General features: G+C 45.9%; 1 protein-coding gene across 1 annotated transcript; it reads left to right on the top strand.

Annotated features, from left to right (window-relative positions):
- Window positions 1-255: 255 nt before the first annotated feature.
- Window positions 256-11,044, top strand: LOC142768236 (uncharacterized). The gene is made up of 9 exons (XM_075870185.1): window positions 256-1,213; window positions 1,719-1,828; window positions 4,346-4,495; window positions 5,182-5,303; window positions 6,153-6,321; window positions 6,648-6,770; window positions 7,897-8,256; window positions 9,503-9,598; window positions 10,488-11,044. Exons 1-9 carry the CDS (start codon window positions 1,206-1,208, stop codon window positions 10,796-10,798), a joined length of 1,449 nt encoding a protein of 482 aa, XP_075726300.1. The 5' UTR covers window positions 256-1,205; the 3' UTR covers window positions 10,799-11,044.
- Window positions 11,045-19,155: the final 8,111 nt, after the last annotated feature.

Consider the following 19,155-nt stretch of genomic DNA (forward strand, 5'->3'; position numbering starts at 1 on the left):
ATTTCAACACGAGGAAAGATCAGCTATTTTTTATGCCATATTCTCCAAGCAGAACCTCCTTGAATAACCTATTTACATCAACAGACACAATTAAAATCCAACTCAGCACCACGTGTAAAGCTATTGCTCATGAGACCCTAACCATCCCCCCCCCCCCAAAAAAAAAAAATATTATGGAGTGTAGCACATGGGGACTACGTTGTACTCTTTTGAGGAACTTATCCCTAGTCAAAATTAAATTCAGTCTTGCAAAAGCTTTTGAAACAACTCCGTCGGCGTCTTTATCTGGTATACAGCACGAAAGTAGCAGTGTCCGCATGCTAGTGCCTGGCGCGTAGGTAGAATATTTTCTGGAGGAGGGAAGGGGGATGGAATGCATTTTCTTGAACTTGATTGGGGGCCAGGCCGGTGGTCGAGTGTCATTTTGGGTTGTGCCTCTTATAGCACAAGAATATTTCGAGTGGCAGGAGGGAGGGAAGCATGACCTGGCCATCCCTTGGCATCGCCACTGGCTAGACCTAGCTCGATGAAGAAAACTGTTGAAGTGGCATGAACTGACGAAGGGACAGATTGTTTTCTACACATACTGCTTAGTCGCTATCAGTCTGTAAGCGACCGCCAATCCGCGCCCACTTGGTATTGCCCTGGCACTCGACATTGCAAGCAGCGCGCCCTTCCTTTTTTAGCACACCCTGTCAGTCAATTTCGACAACGCCTATTTCGCAAATAGTGTGCGTCGGCTCCTTTTGAACCCCTTCACTTTGTTTTGCATTCAAATTCTCAACGATTGCTCTCCATACAATGACTGGTGAAGCAGGTCACTACAACTAACACCAATATTCGCTTTTTTATGTGTAAATTTTGAATTTGGCGTGCACTTTGATAGGTTCAAAATAAGTGCACAATGCTCCACTAAATAGACAAAGTGATCGGCGTGAACGGTTGCACTATACCGTTCTCATGGCCGGACCACTTAATATATGTGCAGTAGAGGCGCACTCCGCTTTATGGAAACCGGAAGCCTAGTGGGTGCGGGTAGTTTTTCAAGTTCTCTTCTCACCATTGATGTTCGCTGCTTTGATGGTGCTCCGCAAGAACTCACGCAGAGCAGAACTACGCAAGGCCGTGGAAAGAACGGTTACCTGCCTGTCTACGGCTGTACAACACTTCGCTGATCTCGTGTTCCTTAGTTTATTGACGCATTCATGTTACGGTGAGTATATAACTTTTTTTTATTTCTTATCGTGAGACGCTTTCAACGCTAGGCATTGATTGGTGTACGTATTCAACTTACATTTTTCTGAAATCGCATGTTAGTGGTAATTTTTGTGTTTGTCACAAATGTTATTCGCCAAAGATGGATAGGTTTTCCCTTTTGATGATGCCTAACGTTGAGAAAGCGGTGAAGCACGGCATTTTTGCACGCTATATCGTCAAGACTATTTATGGCTGCTTTTTCTAGGTGCTTCTCGCCGATGCAAGCTTTGAAATTTTCATAAAGTGTTATTTTCTTTTGCACATTTTGTTCAGCAAAGTTCATACGACTAGTCAACCAGCGCTGTCTAGTTGATACCTCCTAGAGGTTCTCCAACCAAATGGGGTGGTTGAGACCCATTTTGGCTATCATGCTATCAGTATTCACCTAAATTTCTCTTTAAGAAATAGAAAAAAGTTTGACATCTGTTATGACGTTTATTAAATATTGTTTAATATTTCAGAAAGCTTTATGCATCACTAGTTTGTCTTCATTTGTTGAATATGCGGAGCTGCGCATACGTCCAGAAGCATAATGATGGTACAAATATCACATCGCACCGTTCACCAAGATGTAAGTTCATTCGTTTTTTTATTGTTTATGTAACTGAAACCGTTTCAGCTTATGGAAACACATCTTATTTCAAGTGTTTCAGTTGTTGCAAACGTGAGAACAAGAGGTTTTAGGAATGCTTTTTACGTGACATCGTAATGTGTCTATAAAGCTAGCGCCACACTCGTAATCGTTCAAACGATCAACCACTCGTGCACTTACAGATTTACGTTACCAACTTATGAACAACCTCTGCCCTGTGAACAGTGCTGTAACGCTCGTATCTCCAAGCGATATACTGCACACTGTCGTCGAGCGTGCACGCTCTAGTCGGTTAGCAAGTCTTTGCAAGGCTTGGTAACGGGGTGAGATAGTGCGCTTTTAAACGAATCCACCTCTGTGTCATCATCATTGTTAGAGTGCACCAAGGGTGGGTGGCCAGGATGCTGAGTTTCGGTGCATCAATTTATACCGCCCTATATAGGTCATTAGCGGTGACCATCATGGAGGGCGTTGTTTCTGTCGCGGAGTTGTACGGTAGGATACAGCTCTAGACGCCGTCAACGTGGGACGCCAAAGCGCGATGGCGTGCATTTTGAGCGTTTGATAGCTCACATCAGGTTTTTGTCCGGAAATGAAGTCTCTCTGGCCCTTTCCAATCAATAACCTAGAGAGACTCGACTCTTTACTGGTACGTGGTTGGCCAATACGTCTTGGCAATACGAGGAAATTACCTTGTTGAAAATATGGCAGCAGGTGCGACTCCTCACGTACGCTGAAAACAATCAGGTGCAATCTTTTGTCAAAAAGTGGCAAAAAAAGAAGGAAGAAGAGATAGAGAGATACCGTGTTGGTATAGCGTTTACAGGACTCGACTGCTTAGGGCTAATTCGAATAGAGGGATAGAATCACGGCCATGACGGCCACTTTTAGATAAAATCGAAATGCTAAAAGCCCGTGTAGTGCGTGTAAACAAGCCCAAACAGCAGAAAATGGGGTATTTGGCCCAGTCTAATTCCGACAAGCCTTGAATATCACTAGATGAATCAGTGCTTTCAGTCGGCGTCATTTTGCTATAGCTGTCGCGTTCGCACAACGTGCTTCTTCGGAGTGCCGGGCATGACCCGAAAATTAGCACTAACGGTGCGATAATGCCAGCAGGATCTAGCTAGCGCTATCGTAACGCCGACTGAAAGCACAGATTCACCTATGTCGAAGTTAGTCTCGGTCGGAAGCAGTGTTTTTTGCTGTTAGTGTTTCTTTTCATGGAATATTACCTAGATTGAATCGCGCACTAGCGAAATGTCCTAAGACTTCCCCTACAGTGTTCTTCATAATCATATCGCTCTATTGAGAAGTTAAATCTTAACAATTATTACACAATTGTTAAGGAAAATCCGTGACTCTTAAGCTTCGCCTTTAAGACGTGAGCACGACAGCGATATTCACACGCACGCACGCACGCACGCACACACGCACGCACACACACACACACACACACACACACACGCACGCACGCTAACACGCTCACACGCTCACACACACGCGCTCACGCGCTCGCACACACGCGCTCACACACACACGCTCACGCGCTCACACACACACACACGCTCACGCGCTCACACACACACACGCTCACGCGCTCACACACACACGCTCACACGCTCACACACACGCGCTCACACTCACGCGCTCACACACACGCGCTCACACACACGCGCTCACACGCTCACACACGCACGCACACGCACACGCTCTCACACGCACACGCACGCACACGCACACGCACGCACACGCACACGCTCTCACACGCACACGCACACGCACACGCTCTCACACGCACACGCACACGCTCTCACACGCACACGCACGCACACGCTCTCACACGCACGCGCACGCACACGCTCTCACACGCACACACACACGCACACGCTCTCACACGCACACACACACGCACACGCTCTCACACGCACACGCACACGCTCTCACACGCATGCGCACACGCACACGCTCTCACACGCACACGCACACGCTCTCACACGCACACGCACACGCTCTCACACGCACACGCACGCACACACTCTCACACGCACACGCACGCACACGCTCTCACACGCACACACACGCACACACGCTCACACGCACGCACACACGCTCACACGCACACGCACGCACACGCTCTCACACTCACACACACGCTCTCACACGCACAGCACGCACACTGACGCACGCACACACACTAACTCGCACATACACTCACTCGCACACTCACTCGCACACTCACACGCACACTCACACGCACACGCACACACACTCACTTGCACACGCACACGAACACTCACACACACACGCGCTTTTTTAAATGCTTGTTTCTCAGTGCAGATCCAAACTGCGCCACAATGAAAGCGTGTATACGTGCTAACGCCATTTTGCTCTTGTATTTATTCACGTGTCCCTAGAATTGTCACTCACAGCCTGCCCAGGCGCTTTAGAAATATAACAGCACTTGATACCTATGACCCTTGCTACTACTCTCAGGGGGTTTCTTCAACTGGGTTGAGTTCGCCAACGAGCCTTGCGTGTCAAGAAACGGTTTCAACGGCGTTTGCCTGACCAGCTCGGAATGCAACTTACACGGCGGTGTCGCCAACGAACGCTGTGCCCAAGGCTATGGCGTTTGCTGCCAAGGTAATGATTTATTGTGAATAATCGCATGCAGATTTGTCTCCTCTTGCAAAGCAGCACAACAAAAGAGTTGTGTTCATTGATATGGCCAGTTTCGCTCTAGAACTAATTGTTGAAAAAGATAAGGAAGCCTTATGGCAATCAAAGATGAAAAATTGTAGGAGCCATTAAATGGTGCCCTTAATTGAGGTCTAGTTTGAGTGACGAAAATGTAATTGAATTACAGTAGACAATTTCCTCGCTGTTATTCAATTCTACGACCTAACTTGGTTTAAATTTCCTTGACGTGACATAAAACTTACGTCAATTTTCCTCAATAATACATTACATTGAAAGACAACCTATGTTTCTTATGATTTCCCTGGCCTATTTACTTGTCCTTTGGGTACACTTGGCCACGTCTGACTAAAAACAAGCCACTAGAAAAAAAATTTGATGTTTTGTTTTACTCTTGGCGTATGCATAAGCGAAAGTCATTGATCACACTGACTCACTTTTTGCGATAGTTGTACAACCTCCGTAATGTTGCGCTTTTTTTTTTCTCTTTACCGCTCGAAATTATTCTCGTGCTATGTGGTGTTGTCGGCGTTAATTCATTGTCCCCGTGCTCCACAGGCTTGTGTTGTGAGGACTGGAATCCAAATACTCGAACTTGAATATTACCACGTCTTTCTTTTCGCCTCATACAGTGTCCCGAACTTGTGGTGAGATCATAACGCGAAACAACAGTTACTTCGTAGATCCAGCATCCATGGGTGGTTCACTGACTCCGAGTCCGAACGGTGTGCTCTGCTCAGTCACGGTCTACAAAGTAAGTGAGACGCTCTGCTTCATTCACGAAGAATGAAAACTACGCCTGCATTGTCGATGTGCTCATTTAAGCGGGTAGCGCTCTCTAGTGCTCCTAGCGTCATGCAGGGCTTGTAGTGCCGAAAACATGTTTCTAAGACTTTCATCTCTACTGAAGGAGACGTGTAGATCATTTGCCGTAAGGCTAACCATACATCTAAAATCACAATGACAACCTCACGTACTCCGACTAATCATTTTGATTTCTTGTCAACTCTTTTAAAACTAAATCTAAAACGGTTTTGACTTTCGGCTGATCTCCACTGACAGAAACAGTTTATGCATGTAAAAAAAAGTAAGCAATTGTTACTTGAAATATAGCGAATAATTCTGTTTGTTTCCGACGTTGAAGATCACCGGTGGGTAACTTATCGGTATTAAAATTATTACTGACTCTGTGTGCAAGCTCCCATTGATTATAAACAAATTGAAAAAAAAAACGTACTTTGACAGTGATTGAAGAGTGCACAACAGCCACTCGAAATGTACAAAGCTCCACTGGCACGTTGCACGATAAATACGCTAGACATGTTTTGTTGCCGTCATGCATGTACATACATGTAATGTGATGTTCAATATTCGATGACATCATCAATTGTTGGGGGGAGGAACGACTATTTACGCTGAACTTGAAAAATCGACCGCTGACTCTTGACCAGGCCTGCAGAGCCACAATGACATGTGGGCCATGGTCAGGAGTTTTCACCAAACTAACTAAAAATCCTTATATTACTAATGCTGTATGCCTCTCAAAATTTTATTATCGTAAACCTAACGTTTCCTGTCGAACTGGTTATTGCATTTTCCACAGGTGGACCCGACAGTGTGTCAGCTGAGACTGAACATGGAGCGCTTAGACATCATTGGTCCCGACGTATCCCACTTGTCGGGAGCGTGCACCCACGATGCATTCCACATCAGTGGTCAGGATGAAAACAGCGTGGTACCCTTAATATGTGGTCTAAACAACGAACAACATGGTAATTTATTTATTTTTGCTAGATTTTTCCACTAAAGAAACTGCGCCAATTTCTACCATGCATAAGATGATGCCAAAACCGTCACACTAATAAAACTGTGCGTTATCTAGCTTTTGTTTTCGCTGCACGCTGGTCTACAAAAATAGGAAAAGTAGCTTTGTGCGTGCGTGCGTGTTTGTGTGTGTTTGTGTGTGTTTGTGCGCATGCATTAATAAAAAAAAGGAAATGCCTGAGGCATACCAGATATCGACGAACAGTAATGTGTTGTACTTGAGTCTAAGTGCACCACCGTGCCTGATTTGACTGGCTATGCATCTTCATTGCAGTTTACGTCGGCGTGAGCCAATCAACTGGTCCGGTAAGACTGTCAATTTTCCTCGCTCCCAACGGTACGCAACGGAACTGGAAGATTAGAGTTATCCAGCTGCCGTGCACCAGCCAGAGATTAGGTGAGCAGAACAAGTGTAGTTTTTCTTTGGCTGGATTTCAATCTTTGACTGCATGAAACTCATTGCGCCTGCTTCACTGCACCATCTACAAAGCGTATCATGACAGGAAACATCAGGAGGATACATTTACTCGGCAATAAATTGTTTTGGCACCAGCATCTTCGATAATTTGGTAATGAGAATACACACAATGAGCAACTACCGTAGTTGTAGTAGCTACAGCAACTACAGAGGCAGTGGAGGTAAGGTAGGGAGTTTGATTGCACTTTCTCAAGTCTCTCGCACTTAACGACTGTACAGGTGATCGTATGTTGTATGTTGAGAAGAATTTAGTCCAGCCTATTCGCAAACGTGATGCAGCGCATTTCAAGCTGGGCGCCTTACCATATACCACCCGCAATTGCAACAAAGGAGGTGTTACACCTTTCTGAGCTGAGAAAATGCAGCGCCAGGCTGCTATGGTATACGCATGTTTAACATGTGGATTACATTTTCGCCTAAATCATGTTGGAGAGTCTGACGTTGTTCATCAACGCGGGAAATGAAGTATACAGGGGTTCATTTGTGGTCCCTGAAGATTTGCGGTAGGTTTATGAGCTGGTATGCTAAACGCGATTGCAGTGTAACATCGCGTCGCACAATATTCGGGTGAAAGCCTAAAGTGCCTCTTCACGCGTGAAAAGAGACCATCGGCATCGGTGGCGCCCAAGTGAGCAAAGATAGTCATCCTGTGATGAAAACATCATACGTCCAAATTTTCGACGTGGTTATCACGTCGCTGTGACTTCATATACATTTACCTCCCATGGTGACGTCACCACATGGCAACGTCGTCAGCTCAAGCGTGTGCTGATCTCGGAGACACAACACACGATCGAACTTAGCGCGATGTGCGCTAAACTTTCAGCAATTTTTATTTCGGGAGCAGCATAGACCAGGCTCGGTGTTGAGAGCCTTTACTCGTCATCAATGCAATCGACTGCTACAGAAAAAAGGAAGAAAAAAATGAAGGTGATTTTCGCCTTCTGGTCGCCAAAGGTGAATGCGTAAGACTCTCTATTGACCATTTTTTTCATAGCCCCAACCCTTTTAACATGGAATACAGAGCATTTTCTTTTTGTCACAGCCCCCTCCGGTTGTCTGCAGTACCACGAAGATGCTACTGGTGTCATATCGAGCTTCAACTACGGAAGTGACAGCCCTTCAACCGGAAGTAGAAGCGGACGCCTAGAGAAGGGCTACCCCAACTTCAGCCGATACTCTATTTGCTTTCGGCTGGCTGCTGGCGCGTGCTCACTCCGCCTAGCCAAAGACGGCCCGTTCGGTGTGTACGCCGATCCCGCTCCGGGAAATGCTATGAACCCAGGAACATCGGTGACCAATCGCTGCGAAGACTTTCGCTTCAGGTCACCACTGCTGGCAGACTTCCTGATGCTGGGCGTCCAGCCCTTCTGTGGGGATGACTTTCCGGACTCTTTGGAAATGGGTAAATTTCATGGCCCATGATATGCGACTGCTTTCTACAGTACCTAAACGGTAAAACGCTAAAGAAAACCTTACATTAATGACCACCAGGTGGCACAACGGTTTTGATGCAATCTAAGCAGAAGGTCATGGGCACGATTGTGGCAGCAGTGGTCGAATTTTGAAGGAAGATAAATGATAATGTGCCATGTTCAATGTCACTGCACCTTAATGTATAAGAGTCTGGTAAATATTACAAAATGACACCGTTATGGCATGCCTCCAATCATATTGGGGCTTTGGCACGTAGAACTCTTCATAAATAAAAAAATTACCTTGAGGTGATAAGGTGTCTCTAAACAAGAAATGTGGTTGAAGCCAATCTTGCAAACAGGGGACTTGTCTACGTCAAGATAGTTGCCTTGACAAAGACAAGCTCTTCTCGAAGCATTGGCTTCATCCACATTTTTTGTTTGATGATATATGATCACTTCAAGTGTCCAGTTCTGCTCGAACTTGTAGATAAACACCATGACACACACGCTTTGTTATAGAATAACGGCAAGAATCACCTCTTTTGGCGAGAGCCTCCATGCGCGAATTGGTTTACTCCCCATGGCTTGGCAGTGAGAAAACTGATAAGTACTTAGTCTTTTTCAAATAAAAAATGCTAAACAAAATCAACAGGGCAAATTCATTTTTCCTAACATTTGATCGTTATACCGCCATATGGGAGCACATATGTGTGGTTACGACCCATTTGAACGAGTGTCTAAATTTTCATCACAATAAAATGATCCCAATTGAGGCAGAAATGTTTTGAGTTGTTTCTGCTCATTTTCAAGCAAAACTAGACGCTGTAAATTTTGATAAATTATCAAACAGAAAATGCGGATTAGGCCAGTGTTTAGAGAATGACTTGTATTTATATTCCCCTATACTTCAATCTCTTGTATAACAAAAATTTATCATAAGAGAATGCTAGACTCTTTAACGCAATTTCAAAAAAATATATATATGCGGGTTGCTTTGCAGACTCAAATATGCTCTAAGCCTAAGAGGGCAATATGATATGCTATTCAGCCAGTAAGTTCTCTAAGAAATGAACATCGATACTACCGCCATTGTTGAACAAAAACAGTCGTACTTTTTCACAATAGTTGATTCACTTGCCAGAAAGATTCGTCATCCTTTTTCGAAACAATTAAGGCATTTCATAAGGTTCTACACTTTAATTTTTTGTCTTTTCTTTCCCCCTTTTTTTACAGTGGACACTGGAGCGATGATCATAACTTTCGTGGCAAACGGCACCCATCGACCAGAGTATGCTGGCTTCAGACTTCGTTACCAAATGGTGCCATGCGGTAAGGTTTATTCGTTTCTCGGGTACTAATACAAAACATGTTAAGACCACGCTACAACAAATTCACAAAAAAAAGGTGCTGCGGAAATTGACCTGAGCAGGTCATCTTTGTCGGTGCGCAGAGCAAAACGGTGACTTGACGACAATTCGTCGTCTTCGAGAAAACACACTCACAGTATACACTTGCTGTCTTGCGCGAAGGGCATTCCTTTGAAAATCGTAGGCATTGTGAAAATGAGTGGGCATGAATGCAGGACATTTCGAGAGGTGCGCTATTGCACACAAAGGGACGTGCACCAGTATAGTATTCATGGGAGGTCTGTGCGCCAGTACTGCAAGTGAAGAATCGGAAGCCATAAGGGCGTTGGCAATATTTGTTTTTTATGTTAATTCATTGCACATACTAGTTGTCCTGAAGGCACTAGCTCGGGTGGGGAAGCGGGCCGTGCTGGCCAAAAAAATGATGCGTACTGAAGATACTGACATAGACAGGAATCTTAGTAATCACGTGAAATGTTTGACATCTTTTCGCAGATATTTTGTTAAGAAATTGGCTTTAAAAGAGCTCAGCTCAAAAACTCAATCAGGCAGGTAAATTATCTACAACGCATTCTGTGTGACTTGAAAGGAACATCAGCTGAAAGATATATTCGAGTGCATAACTACTGCGTGACACTTTTTCAGCAAATATGTCAAACAACGTCAGTAACTTTATGAAGCATAGCCTACGGGGAGCATGTAATAATTAATATTAGCGCTTCCAAGCTAACAGTCAAGGAAAATTATTCCCACTATGTACTAAAAAAAGGTGACAAAGAGCGCATTGTAAAATCCATCGTAATGTATGAATCACTCAATCTAATGCCGTGTTCGTTTTGAACTGATCTCAGTTCGTCGACGCCATAATCTCGACATCGACTCAGCGATCAAACTGCCCCTTCCGGAGCTATTCCTCCAAGCCCCGACTACGAGCGTGCCCCAAGCTTCTACCGCCAGCGCTGGTCTCACAAGTGCACCCGGCAGCGGTTTTCAGCAGGAATTTCCTTTCATTCCGGAGCCGGAAGTCTACACCGAATCCGGCTACTTCCCCGAGCCTGATGGTCACTTTCCTGGTGGCCAAATTGTTCTTTACCACAAGGGAGCGTACAAAGGCCTCGCGATGAAGATTGTCAGAAATCTCGTTTCCGTCGGCCGGAAGTGACAGCAGTAGATTCCGGAAGTCTTACCCCGGAGAATCGCTGCTTCTCGTAGCTCATTCTTTTCCTTTGTAGATCATCTTGCTGTCTAGTAGTTTATAAAATGCAATTATTTGACAATAAACGCGTGCTTCGTAGTTACAAAATAAAGGTAGCATCGGGTGAATATTTGCCGTTTCCGATGTGCCAATGGTCATTGACTAACTCGTACGGAGTTTGCTTAGCACAGAACGCTCACCTATGCTTATGATACGAGTACTCTTTCTTGTTTTATTGCGCTGGTAATTTGCAATTTTCTTTGAAAATGGGCTCTGCTCCATCTGTTTTAGTGGTCGAATAACTGTGTCATCTAAGCTTTAACTATAAGCTCACTGTATGGCGGCAGCTGTAGGGTACATCTTTCGGCAAACCCCCCTCTTACGTTCACTCACTTAGGATCAATGACACTGAGATAAGTGCGTTGGTTTCAGTAAGCGAGAGGGTGGCTCAGTAAAATTTCGGTGAGCTCCTGTTCAAGGTAGACTAGTTCATTGCCTATTTTGGTCAGTCTCAATCCGGGTGAATTTAAAAATTGAAGGGAGAATAAGGCCACCAGAGTATTTTTTCGCTCAGCTTGAGCCGCAGTAGGCTACGACGAGCGCAATTTTTAGTGAATCGCTCTCCCAGTGGTACCAAAAAGTGTAGCATGATTTCTAATGAACATGTGCACAACTCGAAGAGAAAGTGACATCTTTTTTTCTCCTCAGTCGATTGTATTAATCCTCTCTCTCTTCCTATAGTCACAAAAATTGCTGCACCTAACTTCAAGGAAAGAAGTGTAATTTAAGAACTCGTTTTCCTTGTTAGACACGACATTATAATGAAAACTAAAGGAGAATGATGCTAAGGGAAGCATAGGGGATGTTTTTAAAAAGTAACTAATATAAATATGAAGAAAGAAAAGTGGGAGGCAAAATCACTTGCCACCGGCAGGATTCGAACCTGCAACTTTCGTAGTTTTATAATGCCTTCCGGATCTGCGACATTGCATCCTTCCTGCACCTCATGGCGTTAACCCTTTATTGACGAGACAATAAAATACTTGCAAAAAACATTTATTTTCTACATATTTACAATTGTTGCAACAAGACTAAGCATATTTCATAAAAAGAAAAAAAATTCTGCGTATAGTTTCTAAAATACAGCTTTGTTGCCTGTGGGCAACAGTAGGCACGAGCCATAAGGTAGGCTTCACTGCGTGCTTCTTACGGGTTAGTGTGGAATTTGTGCATGCACTCCTTCCCTGGAGTGAAACAAAGGTGTACGTTGCACTTCCTGCACATGACTCGCGTGATTCCTGTGCAGTTTGGGTATTTACAACGGCCTTTTTTGCAGAAAACATCGGGAGATGGTCGATAGTGTCGAGCCTTATCTCCTTGCATGGAACAGGAGCTGATGGCCCGCGCCGCTTCTTCGCCTGCAATTCATTCTCGACTTTTGATGGGCCCAATGGTCGCTTCCCCGAAGGGGTCGATACCTTTCCCTGTTGCCTCAGCGCGCAGGCAATGTCTGCTTTGAATGTTAGCAGGGTCATTTGGTGCTTGCAAGGCACGTTAGCCGCGGTGGCATCTCGGCGGTAGAGGAGCCAGCAGTTGACAACTACTACATCCAATAAATGAAAAAAAGAGCCTCTTGTACCACTTTTTTGACCTTACGTGGATGCGGTAGAGTGCCACAAGCATGTCCAAAAGATCAACACCTCCCATGCATTCATTGTAGATGCCGACAATAGCAGGGCGGGGTATGCTCACAGTCGTTCGGGTCTTCTTGTCGAAGCGCTTCACGGCTTCTCGGGTGACGCTGAAGCAAACGTGGACAGTAAAGTCACGGGGCGGTTGTCAAACCAATTGACAGCCCTCAGGCTCACCCCTTGAAATGTGGTTGCCATTTCCACGTAAGAGCCACGCCCTTTCTTCTTCAGATCTTTGTCGGATGGAAGTTTGCATCCTTTTAGGCGAGCCTCACGTACTGTCCCTACGGAACTGATTCCAACCTTCTTGAGGACTACTTGTAAGTCCACGCCGCAAAACCAGTTGTCAAAATACAAGGTGTAGTCTAGACCGCGGGGCACGATACTCGCCATTCGCAGGACGATGTTGCCACTTGCGCCGATGTCGGGAAAACCTTGCTAAGGAAGAATTTTGCCTGTGTAAACTTCAAAGTTGTACATTATGCCGCGTTCATCGCAGAGAAGGAAAAGCTTATAACCCCATTTTTTGGGCTTGTTGGGCAAATACTGCTTCAATGAGCTGTGGCCTTTGAACGGCACCAGCTGCTCATCAACGCATAGCTTTTGAGATTTTGGTATCTCGTGGCATTTGGCGACCAGGTGGTCCCACAGGGGCCGCACTTTGTAAAGCCTGTCACGTTCGGGGTCATTCTGGTCTGGTGCTTCCTGGTTGTCACTAAAATGCAGTGACTGCTTGATTTCTTCCCACTTGTCTCTCGTCATAGTGTCGGTGACTTGACTGACTCGGAACCTCTGCGACCAGTACATGCGTGTTTGAGGCAGCTTCAAAAGCGACATCGTGAGCACTGTACCAATGAACTGCTCTAAATCATTGACTGTCATTGAAGTAACTTTGTTGGGATTCTTCTGAGCGCTATACAGGGAGGACTGCTCACAGATGTGAGACAGGAATGTCACGTCAAAGAAGTTTCTGAAATAGGTGATGGGAGACTCTACCGGGGATGGGTAGGGTGGTGCGTCTTTCCACTCAGGCATGCTATTACTCGAGGAGCCTCGGACAGCCTTCCATGTGGGAGAATCCTTCGAAGGCTTGGGGATTTCTTCAAGCGCATTGTCGATACTGCCCGCGCTTGGAGCTCCTGAGACCTCTTCATCCTCACTGTCAGCTGGCGGTGCTGTAAAAATTGCACAGAAAATGATTGCGATGTCAACAAAGTACAAGAAAAAGCCAACAAAATCAAAAATAGTAATTACTCTCGTAAATTTCATCAGTGCTCTCTGTGTTCAGTAAAATCTATTCTCTGCTAAAGAAAAAAGTTGCGGAAATACTGTTTCGCTAGCTGGCCTAAACAATGTCTTTGAAATACACAGAGCCAGCCTGCTGCAAAGCGTAAACGGAATGCCAGACTATCCGCGTCCCACGCAGAGCTGCCGAACTTGGGAACACCTAGAAGCATCTGCTGTGAGAGATGCCGACAGCCTCAAGTGAAAGCGCCGGACCACACAACCTTTTGTAATACAAGGAACCCCTTCCTTCACCTCATCCCACTGTGCTTTATTATGCAAGAGACCGTACTTTATTCGTCAATCGAATGATAGCGTAGTTCCGACTGACACGATAAAATAAATACTTACTTGTCCGGGCTAAAACAGCGTTTTCAGGCTCTTCGTCGCTCGATGAATCCAGGTCAGAGTCATCACTGTAGTCAGGGGGCACTTTTGCAGCAAATTTTCCATAAAATGCACCCGGGTCCATTCTTCGAAATCGTTGCTTTGTCTGCGTGTCCTGCGTGAGGTGGTGCAGCGATAATGGAAGCAGTGCAGGCAGAGGAGCGCGCTACCAGACAAAATTGCACAGCGCAACCTTAGCGGGATGAGAAACACAGCATTGTGCCTCGTGTTGCCTGTAGGCAACAAACACCTCACGCGCCCGTACGGGCCCAAATTAGCAGCGCCGTTTATATAATTTGACAACGAGGAAAGTGAGGCATTTTTCTAAGTCATTGCAAAAAGCCAGAGAGAGAACAACGAATGCTTACCCGGAAATAGATGTTCGAACGCCGAAGTCGTGTCGTAGAGCGCTCTGCAGAGATTTGCGCGCCAAACTTCTTTTTTCTCTTCGTCGGTTTCTTAGTTACAAATCAGAGGGCGCCACACATCCATGTGGCAGTAACATGGGGAGACTTTAGAGGGAAAAAGAAGCTCGCGAAACCGAAAGTGATCCAAAAAAAATATTTTCCGCTATGTTGCATGTGGGCAACGTTCGTCAATAAAGGGTTGAGCGCCTGCTTCCGATTTCAGCTCACCTTTGCTACAGTGACGATGTCATGTGATTACGGTGACACCACAAATTTAAAAAAAAACTTCGATGACATCCCTGGGTGAAGTCAGGACATCGTACTACGTCGATATTATCAAATTCTGGGTACGCCACCGGCACACACATCACTTTTGTGCCGCGTGGCTTTTCACCGGCCTAATTTACTAACTACATAGCTTTTTGACGTCATTGGTGGTGACCCCAACACCCGACACAGTAATGTGATGCATCGTCACGTCACGCCAATTATCGAAAATTACATGGCTCCTGATATAAGATTTCAACACATCGTCCAAGCAAGTCAGAGCGATTTCTGTTCAATATGGTGACATGACGTATAATTGCTATAATGTTGAGTCGATATTCCTAGTGGGATGCGGCGTGTTTAAACCGCCATTGAGAGTGGGCTGGCTTCCTTTTATTTATCTATTCATTCGTGCAACAACACAAGATTGCCATGGTGGTTGTGACAAAAGGTGATGTTCAAACACACGTCACCTGACTAGGCCTCTAGCACCCTACATGCATTCAACGCACAAAAACTCGCATGCGTGTGGTAAATAATATACGAAAGTACTAGCACTCATACAGAAACAATGAGAATGACATGCAGGTAGCAGTGGAATTCCGTAACACAAAAATGCGACTACAACTTAGAACAAGATACCTCATGGCCTGAAAACAGAGTTACCGACTGTCACGATGTGTGTTTGGTTTGAGCAAGCGGGTTTGACACATGAAGGTTACGAGGCGTGATACTTAAACAGGCTTCAATCATTGATTGATTTATATGTAGGGTTTAACGTCCCAAAACCATTAAATGATCAGGAGAGGCGCCCTAGTGGAGGGCTCCGAAAATTTCGAGCACCTTAGGTTCTTTTACGTGCGCCCAAATCTGAGCACACGGGCCTACAGCATTTTCGCCTCCATCGAAAATGCAACTGCCGCAGCCGGGACTCAATCCCGTGACCTGCGGGTCAGCAGCCGAGTACCTTAGCCACTGGAACGCTACGGTGGGGCCACTTCAATCCACTTAACGGTACAAATACTAGAAGCACAGCTAAAAATATGTACACTCATCGAAATAGAACTAACGATAGACCCATAGGACCTCAGAAAATAATAGTAAACACCTCTTATAGCACGGCCAAGTCCCACGTGCGTTTGTAGTCACTCCCTGCGTCCGTCGGTCCTGGCGGTATAAAAGGACGCTCGCAAACGAAATGAGGCACATGATTTTCGTTCCCATTCGGTGGTGAGACTGGTGCCAACAGGAACTTCGGGCACCTCCCAGGCCTCTGTAGTCCGTGGGACGATGGCGTGCAGACGGATGGCCGTGATCCCGGGCTCGTTCAAGGTTGGTGGCATGACGCTGACCTGTCCCGGCCACTCACTGCCCCACCCGCCAGCTGGACGACCGGAGCATGGTGATGGCAGCTCGCCGAGGTAGAATCTTGGGCGACTCTCGAAGCGTTGCAGCCCTGGGGCGAGACCCGGGCTGCCTCGACTATCCGTCGTCTTCTCTGCCGTCCTGGCCAGCAGTCTTCTTCGCCCGCGCCCAGCATCCAATCTCGCGTGCCCGCGCGCGCTTCTTTTTCTTGGTTTTCCCTCTTCTTTTTTTCGCTATTGTTGATTGACTGATGGATATGTGGGGTTTAATGTCTTAAAACCACCATATGAATATGAGAGACGCCGTAGGGGAGGGCTCCGAAAATTTCGACCATCAGGGGGTTCTTCAACCTGCACCCTAATCTGAGCACACGGGCCTACAATATTTCCGCCTCCATCGGAAATGCAGCTGCCGCAGTCGGGATTCGAACCCGCGACCTGCGGGTCAGCAGCCAAGTACCTTAGCCACTAGACCACTGCGGCGGGGCTGTGGTGACAAAAGTAGTAAAAGACAATGCATCTGGCTACAAATGTATTTTTGGCGCCCAATAGTGATCAATTCTTTTATCGAATCGTTGAACCACTAAATTTCTTAGTTCTGTTAACGATATGGCCACGCGCGTTTCTTATTTTCACTTTTGTTTGATTTGGTTTTCGCCCACAAATCCTGTTGTTACACGCATTTTTTCCTCGTCCTTTGTCATTTTCTTTGTCTCTCCTGACGCTGACCCTTTAAAAGTAGTGGCGTTACATTATACAAGCTACAACTAACAAATAAATATATGCAACATAGATAGCTGAATGAAGTTCTAAATGGGTAAACATCTAAAATTGTAGATATAAAAATTCACGACCATCGCAATCAAGGAAATATTTTTGGATTGCTTGCTGATTGTCACCAGCCTGTGATATACAGTGAGACAAGATGAAATTTCTGTCCGTATTTAAAACGTTTAAAAAGTTTGGTACGGCACCGTGGCTGCCCCTCGCAACTACCCTTCTCATACGAGAGACAACACAACAGTTTCACAGCTAGCACCCGTCGTCGCTAGCAGGGTGGCAGCGGCAACGAAAGATGGCGCCACTCTTTCAAAGGCAATCGCGGCGCCAGCCCTATAATTCAACTCGTCTCTCCTTATCCGTTTCCTTGCAGCACCCTGTAGAACCCGATTGGGAAAGGAAAGTGGGAAAGGCTGACTGAGTGACGCGACACATCCGGGCACTTTTCTGTAGCGTGTGCCGCCTAAGCTTTCTTTTTCATATTGTGTGGTCGATATTAGACAGCGTTCGAAGTTACAGCGCATCTTTTCCGGCTCTGTGATAAGTTAGCGAAATGGACGCTTTCCGTAACGCCGTCGAAGATGATCGATTTGTGTGAATTTCAGCTAGCCCTGCGATATTCTTCTTGCAGTGTCTTTTTTGTTTTTTGTTTTCTGTATGTGCTCTTATCCGTTTCGTCCGTGCTGAATCGACTAATGAGTACTATGGTGATGGTCAATTTCACGTGCTGCATGCTCTACCTCGCTGGTGGATCTTGGAGCGACTGGTCTGTCCAGATGCAACATTTTCGATGAAGTCAAGGTAAGTATAAGCCATTGTATCAGCATGCCATTCAACGCTTGTGCTGTAGCTACGCGGGTAAACACAATGAACATTCCAAAATCCAGGTTACTTCATGAGTAAAAGAGCTTCGTCCGACATGAGAAGTTTGGAACTGAACAGTGCAGGCATATTGTCCCTCTTTAAGTGGCATCTTCCGTATATATTGGAACCAAGAAGGGGCGTGGACCAGTCTACTCATCACGCACGCCCTCGTAAAAGTTGTTAGACATGTGTCCGGGTAGTTGGGTATAATTCTGGAGCACATGATAGCGCTAATAGTTTACGCCACCAAAAGCGATGCCATGAGCCGACATACACACCGTGTCCACCTCGGTGGAGCAGTGGCTAGAGTGCCCGGGTGCTCATCCAAAGGTGACGGGTTCGATCCTGTCCGTGGTGGTCCCATTTTGACGGAGGCAATATAGTAGAGGACCTTGTCCTGTGCGATGTCAGTGCACGTCAAAAAAGAACCAGATGGTCAACAATTCCGGAGCCCTCCAATACGCCGTCTTTCGTAATCAAACGCTGTTTCTTTTGGACGCGAAACGAGAGATAATAGTTACGTACACACAGTGCCACTGATGCATTCACAGTGCGCCATGAACTTTCCCAACGTGGGTACCCTGTTAGTTTTGTTCGCTCTGCAAAATTGAGCACTCGCTACGACGCCTCACTACGAAAGATTCAGCCCCAAGTCGATGGAGCAGTCCTCTGTAGCGCCAGCTGTCAGCGAAGCGTTAGAACGAATTCTGTGGACTTATGACGAACACGCGGTGCCTGTTCACTCCCGTGAAACGGAGCATAACTAGAGCGCTTGTAAGAGAAGCTCACAAAGGAAAAAAATTTTCCAGGCGTTGTTTGGAGGATCACCTCCGCTGACTGTTTATATCGCCGAGGCCGGAAATTTTTTAAGGGCTCTTATAGATCACACGAATGACGTCACAAAGAACGCTGTCTTCAATACACTTGGGGAACACATCTTTACTACTAAACATAAGGTTTAGAGAGTCAACACAAGCATAATAGCTAAAAATGGTTAATTGTGGGGTATTACGTCCAGTATGTGGGGTATTACGCCCCAAAACCACCATATGATTATGAGAGACGCCGTGGTAGAGGCCTTAGAAAATTTCAACCACTTGGTGCTCTTTAATTTGCACCCAAATCTGAGCACACGAGCCTAATGCATTCTCGCCTTTATCGAAAATGTAGCCGATATGTGATCCGGTGACCTGCGGTTAAACGGCTACGTGCCTTAGCCACTAGACCACCATGGCGGGGCCACTAAAGAAGTAGTTGCTTCCGTCAGTTCTGAAGTCATT

This window comes from Rhipicephalus microplus, chromosome 8 (assembly GCF_043290135.1).
Source record: "Rhipicephalus microplus isolate Deutch F79 chromosome 8, USDA_Rmic, whole genome shotgun sequence".
Lineage (NCBI taxonomy): Eukaryota > Metazoa > Arthropoda > Arachnida > Ixodida > Ixodidae > Rhipicephalus > Rhipicephalus microplus.